Here is a 24395-nt window from a genome sequence, read left to right as displayed (position 1 = left end):
GTATAATAAATAAAAGCACAAAAGGTGAAGGATAGGGAGACTGTCTGTCTGTCTGCAGGTTAAAATAATAAAAGACAGTATTCAGCTTTACAGTGTTAACCCCTCCCCTCTCTCTGTGTGGTTAAAGTTAGCTGGAGGAAGTGGCTTTGCCTTGTTGTCAGCTTCTTCCTTCCGTACAAAACACTCGCTAATGTTGCAGCTATGCACGTTTGAAGCGCGTGCCAGCCATCGCGCCACGTCGCGCCACGCCACTCTTTCTCGGTTATTCATAGGGAACACAAAAAGCATTCACAACATCACACAACAGGGGAATTAAATACCCAACAACATTCCCACAAGCATACATTTTTTGCTGCTATAATCACACACACAATGTAGAAAAAAACAAACAAAAAATAAACCCTTCTTGGATTTATAGTTATGGTTTTTAAGATGAAACAGGATGAGGAAGGCCTTTGAGAGGGGTTTTTCTTTCTTTCTTTCTTTTTAAAGTGCAGAAAAGTGTAAAAACCAGGCCTACCTCAGGCAGGACAGTGTGTTGTGGGGAAGCCAGTGGGTTTATTAGTGAAATCAGGGTGAGGTAAAGGTGCTCACCTCCTGCCTGTTGGTAGATGATGTTCTTACACAGCAGGTCGTTGTGACAGAGCACGACGGGCGAGTCGAGCTTGGAGAGGCTCTGCTGGAGCCACAGCAGCTCCTCTCTCAAACACGCCGCACTGGGCACCTGGCTGCTCAGCCTGCACACACACACACACACACACACACACAGAAAGTCAACAGTTACTCAAGCATGACACGCTCCATACATCCTTTCCATTCCGCTTCTTTTAATAGTTACTAAACATGATACAACAAAAACATCATATCACAATATTTCAGGACATTTCTACAATACACAAACTGCCAGAAGGGTTGCTTTTAAAAATAAAACTTGAAAATGTGGATTTGATGACACTTTTACTTAATGTCTACAAAAGTAAATTAGCAATAAAGTAACAAAAATGAGAAAAATGTGAAAAAAATGTATATTATCACGTGTAGATAATATATATATATCTTTTTTTTTTAAGTAGAGATACAACTTTTTTTCTGACACTGTAACTAAAACCTTTAAAATCTTGATTTTGAAAATGATTATTTTTAAAATGAAGCACTTAAAGTATAAAGAAAGCTGAAAGCATGACTTAGACAAAACTGCAGCTTTCACACAAAAACCACTTATGCTGCAAATATAATAAATATCATAAAGTATAAATATAATTAAGATCATAAATATAAAGTATAAATATAATAAATATAAATTTTTAAAAAATACATATTTTTATATGTAAACATTTCCAGTGAAAAAAAAAATCTTTCCCAAGTCTAATTCCAACATTTTTTATTTGATACAGGATCGGATCAAATTCTTTATTTTTCCCTCCGATATCCAATCCACGGTATTTTTGCTGGTATCCTGGGAATCGGATCAGTGCTGACTCTGACATCATGATATTGCAGAAAAAAGTATTATGACGTAATGTATCACGATATTGCTATTTAATCGTCATCTCACCCAGGCCTAGGTCTGATCTAACTTTACATGGATGTTTTTACTGCGATATGAATCATAAATGTGTTGTGGTCTCGTGACGTTTGCTGCAGTTTGCATAAATGTGACTCGGAAGAATGTCTAGTGTTTAAAAGAGTTCAAATACCATAAAAGGTAAAAGGTAAAAGGTAAAAGTCGCCTGGATAAAACTAGCTTACGTTACAGGGTTCTTGCTTTTTTTTCTCTCTCTCTCTCTTCATGACAAAAGAGATTCAGTCCTTTTAGATTGATTTTGTAAATTTTCCAGAATCTAAGGTCACTTGAAATATGATATGGATTAATGAACATGTGATGGTGCAGAAAATACAGGGACGTCCAACAACAATTTATAAAAAATAAAAAAAACACACATCTTTAGATATACATGTCCCTGTGCATGAGCTGTTACTATAGAAACAATAACGTATTAGATCGAGCGCATTAATAAATTAATAAACCTTTAATATAAATATGCACTTTTGTCTCGCCGACGTTCCATATCATCAACTGTAACTAGAAATGGATATAAAGCACAATGTGTTGTTTATTCATAAATTAAAAATGAATATTCGTTGGTAATTTGCTGTGGTATAAGAGGAATAAAAAAACTTTAGGACGCACTGTTATTTGAAACATCTGGCTTGTTTGTGGTTGATGATTTTCCTGTTTTATTTGTTTCACTATCGAATATCACTCTTTTCCAATCTCAGCCAAGTAGCTAAGTATCATATCATTAAAACTTAGTTAATACTAACTAAAAATTAGCAGACTTAGCTTGCTAGTTAGCTAACATGACTAATTTATATTGCTTCAACAAACATACGAAGCTAAAATCTACACCAAGAAACTAGCTAGCTAATGCTAGCTATCTAAATCATGTTCTTACTGAAGAGTTGCCCATAATGCGTAAGTTTAGCTAGCTAACTTTATCCGACTTACAGCTGAGTCTGTGGCGTCTGTTTGAGCAGCACCTCGGCTTTCAGTGCCATGATGACGTCCAAGATGCTGTCCAAGATGTCGTAAAGCGTTACGTGTTGAACTTTGATTTAAGTTTTCTAGGTTATAAACACCCTAAAGCTTTATAACTGCCTAATGAAGCTTCACACTTCAGTATACTCATAGTGAACTTGAATACACCGGGAATACATTTGGATTTTTTTTTTTCATACAGGCAATAACACAACCACTTTATCAGCATCAAGACATGGCCTGATATCATTTTGCATACAAATGAAGTCCTTATGCAAATCAAAACTGGGCTGGTCCGATCTGATGACAGTCACGTCACATTTGCATTTGCATGAACAGGTGGAAGTGTATCATGTGATATCTGCTATATTCCCCTTTGAGCTCTACAGGCTCTCAGTTAATCATTCTGTTTTTAAACAATGAATTTTTTATCCGTTTTGTGAAGGCACTACATAAGGAAAAGCCAAAGGCTATTTTCAGTAAATAATTAAACCTCTAGCTAGAATTATAACGTTTAAGGCTAAACAGTGACATTGCATAAATAAATAATCAACTGTTACTTACAAAACTATCTGAATAACTGAACAAATTTCTGTGAGTTTCAGCTAAAACATAGATATTGTTTTATTATTATTATTATTATTATTATTATTATTATTATTAATATTTCCTGAGCATTTTGTTTAATTACACTTTTTTTGTAAAAACTCCATACTTTTTTTTAACACAGTCCTTTCACATATCACTAGCATAACAAGACTGTAGTGCACGTGTATACGGCGGATGCACGTGTCAAGCTGATGTCATTTTTATTGCGGAAGAAAAAAAAAAAAAACGCAGCTCTTTTTGTGTATTTTTTTAATGTATTTTGCGTGATAACTCATAGTAGGGTATTCCGATGTAACAATGCGCAGCTGTTACGCAAAAAAACAACAAAAACAACAACAAAAATCTTCTTCCAGTTTAGGCCACGCCTACTTCAGGTTTAAATCTGAGTAGAAATACAGATACAGATACAGACAGTGGAATTGCGTTACATCCTTAATATGACGGTTTTATTTCCTAAGTCCTAACATACCAGTAACACACCTGCTCCAAGTAAATAAGTAAGTAAGCAAGTAAACCTGTAAGGAGTCAATTGTTGGCCTTAATTCATGAAAAGTTTTGAGAAATCAGAAAAAAGTCCAACAGTTTACGCTTAAGGATAAAAGCAAGGTCTACAAATTCTCCAGCTTTTAGTGGCTGCACTGACACAGAGACGACATGACTGAAAATACGTACCTGCTAGAATTTCTTAAGATAGAGAATGCATAAAAAGTACAAGCGGATGCTTATAACCAGAGATTTAATTCAAGATTAATTATCACCAGTGACAAATAACGCAACAGCAAATAAAGTGGAGAAGATGCTAATGACTCTGTGCTTCCTGGCAATGGTGAAAATGGTGAGAAGAGGACATGATGTGAATGTAGGGTAAATAATAATGACTAAAATGTTCCAGTTTTGGAGTGCTCTCGTCAAAACCACACGTGTACAAAACCACATGCTGTAACCTACATTCCTGTGTGGTATCTATAGTCATGATCTATCACAGAATACACCATTTCAGCCACTTCGGTTTTAAGCTTACTTATGAGTGAGGAATTTTACAAACAGCTGTCGATTTTAATTATTTCTTTTGCGTGAAAATATCTCTGGTTACCTGTGATTTTGCTTATATAGTATTCTAAATTATTATGTATGTTTATTTCTCTCTCATCAGTGTTTTCTTATCCTGAAACAAAGGTACCAGACTGTACTTTTCCTCATTGCTGGGTTACTTTAATGGTACTTGGGCCTTAAGGATCACTGATATACCTTTATAGCTTTACTATAAACTTTGCACCACATGCAGCTTGCTGGGTAAAAGATGTAAGTGTTTTGTACCATTGATGTTGCCCAGGGATGGAAACTATTGAGTAACTGTACATCATTACATTACTTGAGTATTATTTTGGCTTACGTATACACTACATGGCCAAAAGTATGTGAACACCTGATCATCACATCCATATGTGGTTCTTCCCCAAACTGTTGCCACAAAGTCGGACGCACACAATTGTCTAGAATGTCTCTGTATTTGCTGTAGCATTACAGTTTCCCTTCACTGGAACTAAGAGACCCAAACCTGTTCCAGCATGACAATGCCCCTGTGCACAAAGTGAGCTCCATGAAGACATGGTGTGTGAAGGTTGGAGTGGAAGAACTCGAGTGTCCTGCACAGAGCCCTGACCTCAACCCCACTGAACACCTTTGGGATGAACTGGAACACCGACTGAACCCCAGACCTCCTCGACATCCCAACATCAGCGCCTGATCTCACTAATGCTCTTGTGGCTGAATGAACACAAATCCCCACAGCCTCGCTCCAACATCTGGTGGAAAGCCTTCCCAGAAGAGTGGAGCTTATTATAACAGCAAAGGGGAATAATGAGATGTTCAACAAGCACATATTGGTGTGATGGGTTACACATACAGTACTTTTGGCCATATAGTGTCCTTTAGTTAAGTGTTATTGAAACACCTGTACTCTTACTTCATTACATAAAAAAACATATTTTTTTCTCCTTGCATTTTTATTTAGACCTTCAAAGCACTCATTACAACTGTCGAAAGTCTTTTCTTCTCTAATCTGGCCAACGACTGTACACTACACACGAACTGAATGGACTCTAATTGCATTGTATTTCCATTTCAGTTTGAAGCATCCAATCAAATTCATCAATGTAGAGATGAGAGAGCTGGCTGGTGAGTGGGAATTAGCAGGTGACTATATCTGATTGAAAAGTGTTTCCTTTAAACAGCCATAAAATTTACACTTGGGACCAGCTTGAGACTTTAATTTTATTGTCTTAAATGGATTAAAACTCCAACACACTGCTTAAAACTATACACAGAGGATCCAGGGATAAATTTCCTGAGTGGGTGTGGCAATCTGCCTATCACTGCCGAGACTGCAGCTTATTAACCCCTTAAAATTTTGCCATATAATAATAAGTCATCGTATTTCATATTATCCAGTAACTACCATTAATTAATCAGTAATTACCAACTATCAGTTTGCTGGTGTGTTAATATTATAGTGAAGTTTCCCAATAAACAAATGCTAAATAATAGGATAAATTCATTAAAGTATTTTTTATGTAATGTGAATTTTTGTGGTATATTTTGTGGGAACTGAAGCTATCATACTTACTGCTTAGATTCCTCCTAATCTTAGTTAGTTAGTTAGTTAAGACTTGCCTTAAAATTTTGTAACACATTCCCACCCTCGGCTTTTAATTAAGAAATGTCTCACTGTAATTGAGAAATACTATAAACACCACACCTAATCCACTTTGAGATTAAAACATTATGATGTCCCGAGCCAGCGATAGATATGTAAGATAAGGGACCAGGCTACAGGCAGCCAAGCACGTGTCAGGCTGATCCCTACAGATTTGGTATTTACCGTGAGCGTATGAGTCATAAATGGGTGTTGCATGTAGCTGTCAGGATAATTCATGGTTACCAGCTAAATAAATAAGACGAGCAGCTGTTAGTTATTTACTTCTTTCTGCACAGAAACTCTGAACACAAACTATTACAGATTTTACCACAGCAGCTCTGACACAAATCTGTAACACCAGCTGTGAAGCAAATCACAGGTTTATAAAAATAAATGCTTTTTAATATGTTATCGTTTCTATAGTAACAACTTACACAGGCAGACGCTCCATATAATCTAAGCCTAATAAACGGATAAACTAAAAACAAGCAAATGTCTAATTATCGATATGGTGAAGTTTTCTGTACAGAGACAGTTATTTAACATTTATGGAAGGAGTCTCCAGTGTCAGAGTGTTGTAACAGTCAGAAGTAAAGCTGTGATATTTTTCACAGGAAAGTTTAGGAATGGAGGAAGCTTTCTGTGTCTTACGAACTTTGAGAAAGTGAAGGAATGACTATAGCTGCTATGAAGTAAGTGATAACAGGAACTTGTTTCTCCACATTCAACAATGTTAAATGTAACTATAAATGGTACATACATGAAAATTATAATTTTTGATGTTGCTGTGAGGAATTGAAAACTTCACACATGATATACAGTGTTTCATTCCTTACATAACAGCTCATTTTGGGGTGAAATTACACCTTTAATGACTTGTGGCAGGTTTATCTTTCTTGTATATCCATGACTACATGACGAAAACGAGCGACAATCCAGTGACGATATGAATTTAAAATGATTTTTAAGTGATAAAAAAAAAAAAAAAAACACAACAGGTTTAACTAATTGTGTTGGTAAAAAAAAACTAATTGTGCTGCTAAAAATTTAAATTGCTAATGGCTAATCAGTACACATTTTCTTTTTGTCCTCTGAGGAAACTGTAGACTAGTTTATATAATAGTTTTAAAGTTCCAAAGTAGATTTAATGGAGACAAATGAGAGAGAGAAACAAAAACATCTGCTGGATTATGATCTACTGAGTATTCACGTCAGATATCTGATGAAGGCCTGCTACTTTCTGATAGGGTAAGTAAATCTTTCTCCCTGGTTCTTAGCCTGAGGTATGCAGCATGACTGGTTGGTTTGTATATATGCTCATTTGCTACGCTGTTTGTGCAGCTTTGTGTTAGTTGATAAACAATATTCCTTTTGTATCTATCTTGTCACGCAGTCTACACATAAACTGTGTGTTGTTGAATGTTTAAATACCCACACACTTCTCAGCCCCAGGCCATGTATTAGCTTAATGTGGTTCTGTGTAAACAGAGACAACCCCCACGGCTCATAATGTCACCTAAAGGCTCACCTCTGGTTCTTTTCTGGATCCTCGAAGCGGGTGGGGACGAGGGAGAAGTACTTGCCCATCTTGTGCCAGAGATCAGACCGGGGAACCCAGCCGTTGTGCGCGTGGATGGCATGGTACTTCGCCATCTGCCTTGCAATGAGCCTAAGATTAAAAACATCAAGAAGCTATACATCAGCATGTCTTTCATTATCCAGCTAGTCAGCTAATCTAACAGGACCTTGAGTGGTATCCAACATAACGTTAGCTAAAAGGACAGAATTTCTGAGAGAACGTTTGAATCCTGTATAGAGACCATGCTAGTCAACAAGCCAATGAGCTCACCTGACAGGACTCCTGAGAGGATTTTATAATAAATATATAAATAAATGTTTATAATAGCTACTGTCAACATCAGTGAACAAGTTAATGAGCTCTCCTGACAGGATCTCTGAGATGATTTTTAGTTTATATTAATAAATGTTTATAATAGTTAGTGCCAAAATCAATAAACAAGCTAATGAGCTCACCTGACAGGACTCTTGAGAGGATTTTATAATAAATATATAAATAAATGTTTATAATAGCTCTGAGATGATTTTTAGTATATATTAATAAATGTTTATAATAGTTAGTGCCAAAATCAATAAACAAGCTAATTAGCTCACCTAACAGGATTTTATAATAAATTTATATTAATAAATGTTTATAAAAATAGTTACTGCCAACAGTGGTCAACAAGCTAACGAACTAAGCTGAAAGCATTCCTGAGCATATTTTTAGTTCATACTCATCAGTGCATATGATCTAAACTGCTAAACTAGCTAGATGGCTAACTTAATATTCACTGTTACCGCTAACCAACAAGCTACTGAGCTAAGCTGACAGGATTTCTGAGAACATGTTCAAGTCATATTCATTAATGTTTACAACATTTCTGAGAAGATTTTTAAGCAAGTGTATGTAATTTTCCCTGCTAACATTGGCCATCTAGCTAACATGAGTTAACCTTTGACAGGAATACACAGAGCATGTTTAAATTATGTCAACAGATGTTTATAATATTTACCATCAACATTAACCAATAAGCTAATGAGCAAATCTGACAGGATTTATGAGAGGACTTTTATTTCATATTCACAAATGTACTGTATATCATCTATACTACTAGTACTAGCTATATAGCTAATTAAGCTAAATTTTTACAGTAATTTCTGAGGGTATTTTTTAAAGTCCTTTACAGAGCTGTTTGTAATATTTACTACTAACGCCTTATTGTTGTATATCTTATAGTACTTGTCTATGATGTAGCATTAGTAGCAGTGATCCATAAAATATTTCCTTTCTACCTGCACGGATCAGCTAGTAAAGATAGTCTACCAGCTTGACCAGCTCAGTCAGTGGTTTGGCAGCTGACCAAATTAGATTTTTCAGCAGTGACAGGCACAACCTGACTATTGTTCTGTACAGAAATATTATAATATTTACTGCTAATGCTAGGCAACCAGCTTTATGAGCTAACCTGACAGGATTTCTGAGAGGAATCTTAGGTCATGCTCATAAATGTACTTCTAGTACCATCTAGCTGGCTAACTTAAACTAACATGACAGGTTTTGTTAGAGAAAATTACAGAGATGCTTATAATATTAACTGCTAGATATGTACACTGCTAGTCCTGGCTAGATGGCTAATTGAAGCTTTGAAAATGTTATAAAGACAATTTCTAAGAAGGTTTTCTTAGGCTAACCTGAAAGGATTTCTCAAAGGAAGTTTAAGTTCCACTCAGAGACTGTCATAATACTCTCTGTTATAACTAGCTAGCTAACAGGAGCTAACCTGACAGGATTTTCTGAGAGGATTTTTAAATCATATTTATAAGTGAATGTACTCTTCACTGCTATGGTTAGCCATCTAGCTAACAGGAGCTAACCTGACAGGATTTTCTGAGAGGATTTTTACGTAAATGATCTATACCACACATACTAGCTAGATGGATAACTTTAGCTAACATTGTACAATAACAATTTCTGAGGTATTTTTTTTTAAGTCTGTTTATAATATTCACAGCTAATCCTAGCCAATAAGCTACATAATATCATGGGAGAAGTCCCATTCAAAGATAGATATAATACTTCCTGCTAACTTTAACTAGCTAGCTAGCAGGAGCTGACATGACAGAATTTCTGAAAGGATTTTAAAATCATGTTCATATGTGTATATAAACTTTATGGCTAGTAATACCTAGCCATGTGTGGCTAGTAAGACATGGCCAAAGCTCTGCTCTCTCAATTGTAAGGCTGTGTAACGTATAAATATTGACTAACCGTGTAAATTTGTGTTCATTTAAGTTAAGTATTTTCAAATATTAAGTACTTCACCAGTCTTATGATACCTATTTTTGTCATCCTGTATTTAAAAAAAAAAACTTTAATATTTGTTTTTGTATTCACCCGTAGTAGAAACAGATTTTCAAAAGAATTCTACGTGACCATCCTTACAGAACGGTTTAGCTAGTATTTACTTTTTAGCTAGCAAGCACTGATATTTTACAGGTTCTTTTTCACATTATACAGCAATAATGAACTACGTACATACACTGTACACTGAAAAACATGAAACCTTTTTGCAGGTAATGTTTTAGTTTTTCTCAACTATAAAATGCAACACTTTATTGCAGTTGAGAAGAACTAAAAAAATTACCTGTTTTTTAAATTATTTATTTTGATCCATGATTCATTTTTTTCAGTTTTCTAAACAGTTCAGTCTGATTGGCTTTGCTCTTGGGAGTGTGCACACACCCTCACAGGCATGTTTCTTGCATGTCTGTGCTACTATGATGACGTTAATGTACAGCTAACGTGTGCAAGGTTTTTTAGGGCAGGCTGTGAATAGACACGAGATGGAAAGATGCCTCAGACAACTTTGGCAAGACATGAGGCATTTCCTCACGTGTACGAGGCCTGGGCGGGGGGAGGCTGGGGGCTTGGCAAGGTCACGAAGCAGAAGGATCGCGTTACAAAGAAGGCCATGGCTTTAGCACAGAGAGGAAATGAGCATGAAGCTCATGCCAGGCAGAAAACCTGAGTGGCAAACATGCAAAACTGTAGTAAGTCATCCACGGGGCTTCCTCTGCCACGTACAGTGTTGGCTCCTCACCTGAAAATGGCGGGGTTGCGGATGTGCTCGGGCTCCAGGGCCACGCCCTCCAGGAACTCATAGCAGAGGCCGTTGTTGAAGGTGCAGTAGAGACGCGGGGCGCAGCGGTGCGCCTGCAGCACTCGAAAGCTCTTCACCTCGTTGTCTCGGTCTACGAAAAGCTCTGTTTTGTTGCCGTAGATACGCACCAGCACCACGTCCTGCAGCGCCCCACCCACGTAGCAGCCAATCAGCTTGTTGGTGATGCCGTCTGTGAACGTCTGCCAAAACAGGGAGAAGAATGAAGTGATGACTCATGTGACACTTAAGATAACACTCAGGGTTTTTGTTACTGTCCATATAAATCATGCTCCGTATTCCCTGAAGTGTCTCAACATGCGCATGTACGAAGGATGAGAGTTCAGTAATCTTACAGAGGGAGTAATCTGCCAAATAGTATTATGTAATATTAAATAATAAAAATATAGACAAATCCAGGACGTATCCACCCACTGGGTCTATATTAGTACTATATAATATAGATATCGTGATAAAGTATGCCAAAATACTCTTTTCCGAGATATCATGGTATCGTTTTTAGAACATTTCCTGGTTTTTAATAATTTCAAACTATGACTGATGTTAAAATGCTGTACTGTGTGTACATTAAATTAACAAACATATTATTATTATTATTTTTTCTGGCAGATTCTTAGCAAAACTTTTTATTGTGTATCATAGAATGTCTAGAAGTATCAGGAGATGATATTTTTGTCATATCACCCACACCTAGCCTCTACCACTGTCATGTATTTTTACAAATTAGCATAGTATTCCAGGATTGCTCTTCCAAAGAGCAAAAAAAACCCAAAAAAGCCAGTAAATTTCCTATACTGTGTTAACCTGCAAGTTCAGAATGCACTGTTACCGTCTCCTTTCCACCCCACCCACACTGTCTTATTACATAATATCTCCTCTGTCATGTCAACTTTTTATTCTTTTAAGTACCAGATATCTAGCAGTATGTTTCTATATTTGTCATAGTGCTGGCTGATACAATAGGGTAACGCTTTCCCTGAGAGTATTGTGAGTGTCATGTACTAATTCTTCTTTCTTTATTTTTCCCCTTTTCCTTTCTTAAAAAAAATCTCATTTTTATGTTAAATCATCAAAATGACTTCTTTTCTCTTGTTTTCACGAGGCATCATTGATTTTTTCACTGACATTAATTGTAAAGCTAAATACAGAATACATACTGTGTATTTTAAAAGTAATAGTAAAAGTGTTGTGATAGATATTTGTCATATTTCCAGCTCGCATTTGTCCTTGCACCCTTTTTTAATAATTATTCTTTTTAGCACTTTTTTAAATCACTCAAGACTTTTGCAAGATGAACCCCCTCACAACAGATGCAACAGAAAAACATTCATCAAATTCTGAAGATGCAACAGCTTTCTGTAGCTGAGAGCCAAGACAGCAAAACTGGCCGTGCTCTCTGAGGTGGGAGGGGCATACACTCTCTCCCCTGCCAATCAGAGCGACATAGCCAATCATTGGCATGTGTGTGCTCGAGCATGTATAAGAGGATGGATAGCACTTTCCTCTGAGAGCATTACGCTGCACTGTGACGCACTATGAGCAGCAGATCGAAACATTGTGATTGGCTGGCTTCATGTATCAAAGGTGGTTGGTGCGAATTGGCAGAATGGGGATAAAATTATTAATAAACATAGAAAAAAAAAACGATTGCCTTTCTGACAAGGGAGTGACTGGAATAGAGTACCTTAAGTGTCTCCAACACTGCTCTAAGCCGGGGTTAATCACTGTGAAAAATCACGTTCATTGTTGAAAACTAAACAATGACTAAACAAACATTTGTTACGCTCCTGAAAATATATGACAAAATTTCTGTGTAATTTTCCTCAAATAAAAACAAGATGAAAATGTCAGAACCAGTGAGTGGACAAAGATTAAACTTCTTCCCCTCATATTTTTTTGCAGACTCACATTGCAAAGACGATTATACGAAGCAAAACAAGAGGTGAGATTCTGGTCACGCACTGCACGCTGCTCTGGTCAAGCACACTGCTAACTAGACTCCAGACTTTATGCTAACTTCGTAAATGGAGAAATATGCGACCTTACAGCTTACTTGTTTGGAAACATTAACAACCTTTTAGAGTACAGTGATGTTATTTTGTGACAAAATATTAACCCTTTTGGAAAAAATGCATTTTGTGTAGCATACATTTTGTTAGGGTAGTACAATATTAGCTAGCTAGAACTAGCATAGCTAATGACTCATAAGATAGCATTAGTCAAGCATAACTCCCTGACAAGGAGATAGACAACTTTCATTTAGCAAACGATCTGCCATTTCCTGTAACAAACAACTTATGCTTTTTTTTTGGGAGTTTTGTGGGAAAAAAAGCACTAAAACTAATTTTCACTGACTAAAACTGCTTAGCTGTAGTTTTTCGTAGATTAAAACTAGCAATCTATTACTATAACTATTATGCATTTTCATCAAATGACTAAAAGTAAAATTCAATCCAAATTAGTGGATGAAATTAACACAAGTCAGGTACCTAAGTGTTTCCCCAAAATGACTCACATACGAGAAGCTAATTATGGATTGATGGCTTTTTTTTTTCCAAACACACATCCATTACCGTGCTAATACCAAACATTTTATTACTATTTCCATGGTGCCCATGTAGAGCCTCTCTCCTCTCCTGCACAAATCTCTAGTTTCAAAGTTATTGGCATCATAAAACAGCCCTGAAATAAAAATGGCCTCTACAGTGGTTCAGTGCCTTTGATTTCTAACCGCTCTTATACATGCCTCACACGCCTGCTGTTTCTGTGGTGAGAGAGAGAGAGCTGCAGATACTTCCCCCACATGAAACAACATGCAAGCAGATTCTTTTTTTCTTTTTCTCCAATGTAGCAAACCAACGTTTCTGTATTTACCCAGTGGGCGTTTAGCAGTGTTTTAAAACCGTTCCAAAGGAGACGATGGAGTATGTACAATATCGAGAAAGACGTCGTAATATTTGTAATTACAAGAAAAAAATTCATAATATTATGAGAAAAACATTGCAGTATTTTGACTTTATTCTCAAAATATTACAACTTTATTTAGACCCCATTGTGGGATACCAGTGCAAACAGGATGCACACTATTCATTTTTGTTTGCTTGTTTTTGTTTGTTGTTTTTATAGAAAGCTAGCGGTGTGCATCTGGACTGGGATCCTGCAGAGACGCAACAAAAAAATCACACATACTGTCAGTTTTTACGTTCATGTAGGCATTTAGAGCAGTCAGATATGAAGCTTGCAGGACAAAGATAGACCACGCTCATTAACGTTAACATTAACATGAACGTGTGATGCTGTGCGATGCATTACAGCGCTCATTCAATCATCCTTAGTAACCGCCTGGTCAGGGTCACCACTAATAGATTGTTCATATTTTTGTGAAATAAACCAACTTAATATTTGTTAGAAAACATCACGAGCATGTGCAAACACAAATGGTAACAATTTCTGTGAAGAAATTACATTCATACACTTTATTATAAAGCATTCATAAGGCATTATACACATCGTTATAATTATTTACAAAAAGGCATTATAGTTTATAGCAATATTTGTAATGCATTTCATAAATTGTTAATAGATTGCATTATAAGCAGTGTTTATAACACCAATACCAAGTTCGTTCAGAAGTTGTAAAGCTTTATGATTTGATTTCCTAAAAAAGAATCTCTGATACAATTCATCTGTTGAATATATAAAAACAACAACAACAACAAAAATACAGATCTCATGATGCACTATACTACTGCACTACTATTTTTTTGTTTGGAGACATGTTATAAACACTGCTTATAATGCATCATGTTAGCAATTCATAATGCATAATAAAGCTAGCTATAAAGTATAGAGCAATTTCTTAAATAATTATAGCGACATAGGTAATGCATTATGAACGGATTCTAACAGGATAAGAATGTGAATGGTTTTTTATAACTATGAAAGTGTTACCACACTATCTAGCACACTACACACACCATGCTGACATTTCTACATCTGGAGTTTTTCCAGAGGTTTTCCACAAGTTTTCCAGGAATTAGGGCAAAGCCGAGGCCACGCCCACTCTGGGTTTAAATCCGAATACACATACAGATAGTGTATTTACTTTTCCCTCCCGTTAATATATACATACAATGGTAACACTTGCTATGAAGGTCATACATATACTGTATTAACCTATGAATACATTCATACCCTGTTATAATACATTCATACAGCATTTTATATTCATTACCACTATAATTATTTATGACAAGGCATTCCAGTTTTAGTAATGTTTATAATGAATTTATACATTTCTTAGCAATGCATTATAAGCATATATAAGTGTTTATGACGCAGTATGCCACCTATATCAAATATAAAACCTAGTTTATCAGTGCGTTATATTTAGTCGTAGAAACAGCGACAGGGTCTTGGTAAAAATTCTTGACAAGACGTGGTAAAGTTTGTAGTATGACTTCCTGATTATCTCTCAGGTGCAAGAACAGTAATAAAACAGGTCTCATAAGGGACTATACAGAGGTGCTCGTTTTCTTTGGTAGTGGTGTTATAACGTGTTATGAACAGCACTTATAACATATTGTGTTATCGATTCATGACGCATAATAAAGCTAGCTATAAAGTCACATCATTTGGCAGAGTGTAGTGTAGTGCATTTTCATAAATAATTATAGCAGTGTGTATAATGCCTTAGGAATGCATTATAACATGATACGAATGTGTTCGTAGTTTATAGGTTATTATAACTATGACTTATGAAGGTCATAGTTATAATGAAGCATATAAAGAAACCAAAGAATTCACACACCACGCTGACACTGCGGACATTTCTACATCTGAGGGTTTTTTCTAGTGTTTTCCGGGGATTAGGTAGTGAAAGAGTTCATGTTTAATTAAAGAAGAAAAACGTTCAGGTTTAGGCCACGCCCACTCCTGTATCTGTGACAGATACAGATACAGATAGCCACTAATATATACAGACAATTTATGACTGCAAAAAACATACTGTAGTAGCTGAATATTCATATGCATATGAATGATTCGACAAATAATCAGCTTAAATGCGGCATTATAAATGAGAATGGCTGTAACTGACACCGTTTAGCATTTGTGCTTGTTTCGTAATATAACGTAAAACAAATCTGTGCAAATAGGGAATTTAATGGAGGAATTTGTTTTAAATAAAAAATAACACAATTGAAATTTGTGGATTTATCCACACTGCACTAAATCGCATACAGACCTCGCATAATCCTAACAAGACGAACTATAAGACACTAAACTTAATCCACGTCGATAATAAAGTTATGAGGACTGAGAGAATTCCGCGCCAGCCCTGGCATCGTTCCTGCTAGTTTCACTTTTTCACGTTTTACTGATTCTGCACTGCGACTTTCAGTCTCACCACAACACTTCTCCTTTTCTCTTCTTTTCTTGGCATCTAAAAGTGACAAACAAGCTTTTTTTAATAACCACCAGATCCATGAAGTGTTTTTTTTTGTTAATCTGTAACGATGTTATTTCTTCTGTGCAAAGGATATTTGAATATGTTCCAGGAAGCAAAGTGTTGAAGGTCAAAAAAAAAAAAACAAAAAACAATTATAGTGTTAAACTTTAGCCCCTGGTTAATTGTCTGTACTGAAAGTCATTTCACTGCGTGTGATGTTTTAACTGCTGGTGTCTGAATAAATGTAAATGAGGATTAGGGTTTAAAAAACAGAAATGTACAGCAGTTTATGGGTAAAGACGCATGTGCAGTTATAATGCACGGCTTGGTTTGGACGGCTCTGTGGTTTCACACTACCAAACCGAGCTGACTGTTGTGTGTGTGTGTGTGTGCGTGAATGAACAGTTTGTTTCACTTAAAATTTGGCTTTGCTGACAAAAAAAAAAAAAAAAACACACAATGTTACTGTGTAATCTGTGACCAGTGTTTCTGTACAGCGGCACTGCCATTAACGAGGAGGAAAGCGGGATCTCATTATCTATTCATGTCATTTGTTGTGTCACTCCACCCTCACTGTTGTATTTGCTCCTGAAATCGCGTCATTAACTCCATCTTTGGTACAAAAGAGGCGCATAGTGTTAGTCATAGAGTCATACATACAGATCCTCATTGTCCCCTGGTCTAAAGTGGATCTGGAAAATTCCGATCCCTAAACATGTGCACTATCAGGAGATTCTGCGAAGGCAAGAGGAATGATAGGAATTTTATTTTTGTACAAGGGTTTGGCATGTGCTGACTGAGCGCCCCATTTTGCTTCATCGTCGAAGGAAAAAAAAAAAAAACAGCCCGACGTGTTACAGCTACGCCCCCCGTGCACATTGGATACACGAGCATGTGATGTCGCCGCCTCCTTAACTTCCACTGGGAAACAGGACATTCCCTGGTGTTTGGGAACAAAACATGACTTTATGCTTAAGAGAAATAACTGAGTAGAAATAAGAGAAATAACTGAGTAGAAATAAGAGAAATAACTGAGTAACTCAAGAGAAATAACTGAGTAACAGATCTCTCTTTTTTTTTTTTTTAACATTTTGTAGACTGGTTCAGGTTTACTTATTATTTTTTTGCTATATGTCCTTGCTAGGTATAAACACCACCTCAATGTATGCATGTCATGTGTGTGAACGTGGTTTAAAGATCTTCTCAGCGTCTGTTTGAGTCCAGCCATGACCGAGACCCTGGAGCTTATTTAATACACCCCAGAGGAAAAAGTAACCAGGGCGAAACCAAGACTCAAACCTGTTCGGCTAGAACGCGGCTGAAGAGCGTCGTGTCCGGTCTCCATAGCGCTCTAGAAGTCAGCACAATAAAACCAGCGGAAACCTGAGCTGTAAAAAGCAGAGCTGAACTGAACTCGAGTGGCTGGTTTGAGTTTCTGTGTCTTTTCAGAATCACCACACACACACACACACACACACACACACACACAATGAACTCTCGCCCCGACCCACGTTTGTCTTCCAAATAAAAGGGAAATAAGCTGGGTCACACGCAGTACGTGAACGTCCCTCGTCACGAGTTTCAGGAGTTCTCAGCTCAGTCTGCTCGCATCATGTAGTAATAAACCAGCTATAGAATGATTCGTTAGGATCAGATCACCACTTCATCAGGTCAAAGAAATAGGGAATTAACTAAAAGGTTGTGTGTTAGAGTGTCAGCTCGACAAAAATGAGAAGTAGCGCTCAGCTGTGATCATATGACATTCCCCAGAAAAAAGTAAACACACAAAAATAAACTGTTTCCAGTAAAGGGATATATTATAATCTGTTCTTATGCTGGATATACCGAATACGTTTATATAAATCTATTTAAAATATTGTATTTTTGTGCATTTCTTGTTGCTTCTGTATCACAAGTCCTTTTCTTTAAAATTGTAATTTATTTTATTTTATTTTAAAATGTATTTTTTTTGCATTTTTTATTAATTTTATTTTTCATCACTAAAATCTCTAAACGCACCAAATAACAGACTTTAAATAAATAAATAAATAGTATATTATTATAGTAGATTATATATTGTATATATTATATGATTACAATTATATAATAGATATTTTATTTATATTTATATATAAAGTTTTTGTGCATTTAGTGTTGTTTCTAAATTAAAAACACTGTTTATTCCACAAACACTGGAACACTTAAACACTAGTAACAGTTAACAAAGCTTTTTTTTCTCATACAATATCTATTTCCTCTTATTATTATGTTACGCAGTTATTATTAAAGTGATTTTTCACTATAAAACGACATCCGAATTAAAGGTCCAGACAAAAATATCTAAACGACGGTGATTCATTAGACCAGACTTCGCCTTTCACAGTGATGCTTCATTATGTTAATGTTATGTTTTTATTTTATTTTTAACTCTTGCACAATCACTGACATGGAACGCAGTGCAAATTCAGTAAGGAGTAACGCACGACTGGGCATGGCGTTACAGCAAAATAACCCACACAAGTGTTTTATTGCTTTTACACCACAGCAACCTGCCAGTGATTTTTACTATTAACCTATTTTTAAGCTATTACTAAACATGTCACGTTTTTCTATTCATTTAAAGTTACATTTAACAATTTAGTTCCTGTTCTCGCTTATGTTATAGCAGCTAGAAACCATTGTTCCTTTCCCTCTCTCTCTCTCTCTCTCTCTCTCTCTCTCTCTTGAAGTGAAAAAAAAAACTTGTTGTGTTACCACAAAACTGAAAAGTGTAAACTCCTCTGTCCTGTAGATGTCGGAAGACTTAACGTTACAGCTTTAACTCTGACCGTTACAGAACGCTGACGCTAAAGACTCCTTCCATCACTGTTTACATAAACACACTCTCCTTACAGAAAACTTCGCCACGGCAACGCGAACATGCTTCTTTCTTAAATTCGTTTATGTCTCACGCCCGTCGTACAAGTCCCTTTGAATGAGCTGTTACTATAGAAACGATATTGTATTTGAACAAGCGTATTAAAAATAAAAAACTCATGATTTGCAGCTACACTATTGTCAGAGCTGCTGTTATAGAAAAGTCATGATGTGCAGGTCACAGTGAATGTCACTCTGTCTGATGTTTGTGTACGTAATAAACATTCAGTGTGTCGTATCTTGCTAAACGATGCATAATGAAGATACAATAACGCCAATAAAACAATGGCAGTCTGTGAAATATTAGTTAATTTTATGTGCTCGGATTGTGCAATAAAGATTCCCCGGAGATGATCCTGCAGTACATGAAAGTGTCCGGCGCTCTGCATGGGTCATTTATGTGCCGTAAAGTGAACACAATCCCTGAGGTCATTTTAAACCCTGAGTGGAAAATATGACGCTTCTTCACCTCCTGCAACAAGATCCTATGTTAACCAATGTAGCTTTTCAAAGCAGCTTCGCGTGACGAGTTATTTCAGCCACACTCATGCACATCAAGCACAATTTTACAGCCACGACTCCACACGTGTCTCCTCTTCTGAGTCCACAACGTGACTCTGACATCTATTTGTTTTATATATATATATATATATATATATATATATATATATACACACACACACACACACACACACATATATATATACATATATATATATATATATATATATATATATATATATATATATATATACACACACACACACACACACATATATATATATATATACATATATATACATATATATATATATATATATATATATATATATATATATATATATATATAAAACCACCAGTGTCCTATTGGTGGATCGGTGACGATTAGTGACTGTGATTTTGGTACAAATTTGAACACTTTTTTTAGCCTACAAATGGCCGCCGTCAGCATTCATACTGTCGAAGCAGCTCCAAAAGCCTTGAGCTGAATGTCACGCAGCATACTTCATGTAAATTTTGTGTGGGGAAACTGAAATAATGTCTATTAATGCTAAAAATGAAATGTGGAATGTCTCAAAAAGTTCAAGCCAGATGTTTTGTGCTTTGAAATTTGACGTTTGTTTCCATGGAGACTGTTCTTGCGAGGTAATCATTTGATGCATTAAGTCTGTTTAGCGCACGATGTTAACGTAGCGCCTGCTTTGAGAAAAATGGATATCCAGGTACCACATGCATGGTGGGTGTAGAGTCAGTGTTCGAGCTATAAAAACTCTTCAAGAAGCCGAAAATCCAACTACACAAGAAAGTTAACCAATTATTCTAACGAATGTGACACACTGTATAATTAAATATAAAGACAATCCCACAAACTTTGTAGCTAGATCTGGTGGCTTTTAGAACCATTTAGTGACTTTATTTAAGAAGGAAAAAAAAACTAGAGATGAATCTAGTGCCATTTTCACATTAACGACTTTCCTGGACTTGATGTGGCTCTCTAGGTCACATCACAGCTGCTGGTTTTACGATGTGAGAGAGCAGGTTTCCTCGACTCACATCCAGTGTGTAAAGCCAACAACCAATCACTGGTCACGATTGTTCTCAATGTCCTATTACAGATCACCTTTATTCCCAATGACCAAATTACAAATCACCTTTATTCCCAATGACCAAATTACAAATCACCTTTATTCCCAATGACCAAATTACAAATCACCTTTATTCCCAATGACCTAATTACAAATCACCTTTATTCCCATTGACCAAACTACAAATCACCATTACTCCCAATGACCAAATTACAAATCACCATTACTCCCAATGACCAAACTACAGATCACCATTACTCCCAATGACCAAACTACAGATCACCATTACTCCCAATGACCAAATTACAAATCACCATTACTCCCAATGACCAAATTACAAATCACCATTACTCCCAATGACCAAATTACAAATCACCTTTATTCCCAATGACCAAACTACAGATCACCATTACTCCCAATGACCAAATTACAAATCACCATTACTCCCAATGACCAAATTACAGATCACCATTACTCCCAATGACCAAATTACAGATCACCATTACTCCCAATGACCAAACTACAAATCACCATTACTCCCAATGACCAAACTACAAATCACCATTACTCCCAATGACCAAAATACAGATCACCATTACTCCCAATGACCAAATTACAGATCACCATTACTCCCAATGACCAAATTACAAATCACCATTACTCCCAATCACCACTTAGAGATCACTATTACTCCCAATGACCAAATTACAGATCACCATTACTCCCATTGACCAAATTACAAATCACCTTTATTCCCAATGACCAAATTACAGATCACCTTTATTCCCAAAGACCAAATTACAGATCACCTTTATTCCTAATGACCAATCATAGATCACCTTTATTCCCAAAGACCAAATTAAAGATCACCTTTATTCCTAATGACCAATCATAGAACACCATTATTCCCAATGACCAAATTACAGATCACCTTTATTCCCAATGACTAATCACAGATAACCATGACCGAGGAATTTTGCAGAATGTAGGTTGTTAAATTTACGTTACATTTTACAGTGAAAAATGACAAAACAAATTCATACCTGTGCAAAGTGTTTTCTTAAAACTAAACTGGTATTTATTTATTATTTATATGTATTCATGTGACAGATGCTTTAACGCGTTGAGCTGAGCCTGAAGGTTACGGTTCTTGCTCCGTGGTCCAGCAGTGGCAGCTCGGCGGTGCAGGGATTCAAACTCACAACCTTCTGATCAGCAGTTTAGACAGTTTAGCTCTAGACAACAATCTTTCCTGTAAAAGCTTCTCTTTTGAGAGTGGGTCCACCACTGAAAGACTAGATTTATGGTTCTGTTAGGCCTGAGGATGCACATTTACGCCTATTGCATAAAACATTTCCATTTCTGAAGGCGTTATCAGCAGTATCTCAGCACCTGCTGTTCTAAAACTGAACCTGCTCAGGTGTAGGCTCTTGTCTTGAAGTGTGGCGTTTTGTTTTTACTGCTTTATTTGTTTTTTCGCGGAAGTCGGACGCAGCCGCAACACTGAATATATAATCCTCTCAGGGAAATCCCCATCATCCAGCTTCAACTGCGTGTGTGTGATGAAGGGTCACGTGTGCAGATCATTTAGACGTGTATTTGAGAGGGATTAACAGTTTATAAAGTGGAGAAATACCTTTTGAATGAAATGTCGGAATTTAGAAAGATGATTTTTTTTTCTTCTGGTGACACGTGAAGGAAGACTAACCGCCCTCTGGCGCTCCCCCACCCACACTCATCCCTCCAATCACCACTCCAACTGCGTCCCTGAGCCTCCTACAGCAGGAGATACACACTATCCTGAAATATCCTGAAATATCCTGAAAGGCGGAAATCCCGGATGGCTGCGTGTCGCGCGCGGTGACGCAGCTGCGCCTGGACACTTCCAGCCTGCGCGCTCGGCGGCCAATCGGGCATTTATTTCGCCTGTTATTACGCGTTATAAACACGACATAAGGCGTGCATAAGGTGTGAGAGAACCTGCACAGGGAGACTGTTACCTTCATTTTGACCTCAGTCGGTTTCCAGTGAGGTCTGAGCGCCTTGATGAGCTGCAGCGCTCCGGGTCTGTAGTCCTGCTCGTCCACCGTCACGTCCAGCTTGGGCACGACAGGCGCACCGTCAGGGACGTGGATGTAGTTCGCCATGGGTTAGAAATGCGTGGGGAAGAAACAAAGGAAACCCTCGACACTTGCAAAGTCAAGAAAGAAAGAGTTAAGGTCGGTTGAAGCGCTGCTGCAGCAGGTTCCGTGAATGCGCTGCGTCGCCCTGAGGAGCGGAATTTAAAGCGGGTTAAGTGTTAATGCAGCTCGGCTACGCCTTCTCCTCTCCTCTCCTCCCGCCCCTCTGGAGGAAGAGCGCGCAGTGCATGCTGGGACCTCTGTGACTCATCCGCTTTTGCATCAGTTCTGGGCAAAGCTGAATTTTTCACAGTAAGGTTGCATTTGCATAGTATGGGCATGTATGTACATTCTGTCCAAAAAAAGAAAGAAAGATATCGAACATCTTTTCTACACTTGTGATGTTGTTAAGCTCTTCTGGGACACAGTGCATGAGTGGTGCATGAGTTACCTGGTTCTTCAGTACCACTTTGTGAAGTCTGGAAGGTTATTGTTATACAATATAAAGGGGTTGGATGTTTGTGTAATATAATAGTATGATTGTGGGTAAATTTTACATGCACAAATGTAGATTTGTTAAAGTTGCTGAAAGCTTTGTGGCATTTAAAAAAAGCACTTGAAAATTTTCCTTTAATTCTTTTAAAAAAACGAAAAAGAGGAGTGCCTTAAGACTCTCAATTACTTGTGATATACCTTTATTAACTCCCCTGAAGCTCAATTTATTTTTATTATAGTTTATTATATTTGATACTATATATATTTATTATTTGTATTGGAATGTTTTTCTTCTTTCTCTCCTTGCTAAAGTATGCTGCTTGGATATTGTTGGTGTGCACAACAATGATGAAGATGTTTAATAAGGAATTTTAAAAAGTTCAGGACAAGGCAAAGCACTTATTCCTCATGGTTAATATCTCTCACTGATCTACTTGTCGATACAATACCAAGCGACACAAGACTAGACTCTCGATACTGATACTCTCAGAAGGCTTTTGTGTGAAGGAAAAGCAGAAATTTGCAAGTGAGATTTTGCAGATAGGCCTAAAGACTGTACTGTGTTTGTGTCCTGTTCCAGGTGTGTATTCCCGCTTATGCTCGCAGTATTCCCGGGACAGACTCCACATCCATCCTCAACCCTGACCGGGATAAAGTGCTTACTGATGATGAATGAATGAATAATTACTGTTCTCTCTCTCTCTCTCCCTCTATGTGTGTGTGTGTGTGTGTGTGTGTGAAACAAAGGGGCAGTAGTTCCTATTCTGTACTTCATCAAATATCACACCCTACAGTATTTTATTTCTCAGATTCTGTTTCATTAAAAAAAACAACAACAAGCAGACGGTATTGATATTTTTATATGAGGATCAAAATGTAAAATGTCCGAATAGAAAGAATGAATAAATGTAATGTGTGTCCTACTTGTTTATGGACAGACTTTATTGTATGATCATTAGTTTTGGAAAGTATTCTTCTCTTTGCATTTTTCAGAATAAGAGATTCAGAACCTTTTTTGTTGTTGTTATGTAGTTATGTTTATGTACCATTAAAGTATAACATCTTACAACATTCACAACAATAAACAAATACTAAATTTATTACGTGTTTATTCTTGTGAATGTTGTAAGATGTTCTACTTTAATGATTTAATCTTCTAAATAAATACAGTATTTTTTAAACTCGTCATTTAGACATGACACCCTGAATATAAATGATTATAAATACATAAAAAAAATATTATT

The 24395-nt window shown here is 36.7% G+C and overlaps 1 protein-coding gene across 1 annotated transcript in view; it reads right to left on the bottom strand.

Annotated features, from left to right (window-relative positions):
* etnk1 (ethanolamine kinase 1) overlaps positions 1 to 22836 on the bottom strand; it is a 32875-nt gene extending 10039 nt beyond the window's left edge. The window contains exons 1-4 of the mRNA XM_026923006.3: positions 22537 to 22836; positions 10508 to 10767; positions 7375 to 7515; positions 595 to 737 (exon numbers count right to left, since the gene is read on the bottom strand). Coding sequence (XP_026778807.1) covers positions 595 to 737; positions 7375 to 7515; positions 10508 to 10767; positions 22537 to 22683 — 691 coding nt within the window. The 5' untranslated portion in view covers positions 22684 to 22836. The remainder of the gene's footprint in view (positions 1 to 594; positions 738 to 7374; positions 7516 to 10507; positions 10768 to 22536) is intronic.
* Positions 22837 to 24395: the final 1559 nt, after the last annotated feature.

Source organism: Pangasianodon hypophthalmus, chromosome 18, assembly GCF_027358585.1.
Source record: "Pangasianodon hypophthalmus isolate fPanHyp1 chromosome 18, fPanHyp1.pri, whole genome shotgun sequence".
Classification (NCBI taxonomy): domain Eukaryota; kingdom Metazoa; phylum Chordata; class Actinopteri; order Siluriformes; family Pangasiidae; genus Pangasianodon; species Pangasianodon hypophthalmus.
Note: the sequence above shows the minus strand (reverse complement) of the source record. Positions and strands in the feature narration are given on the sequence as shown.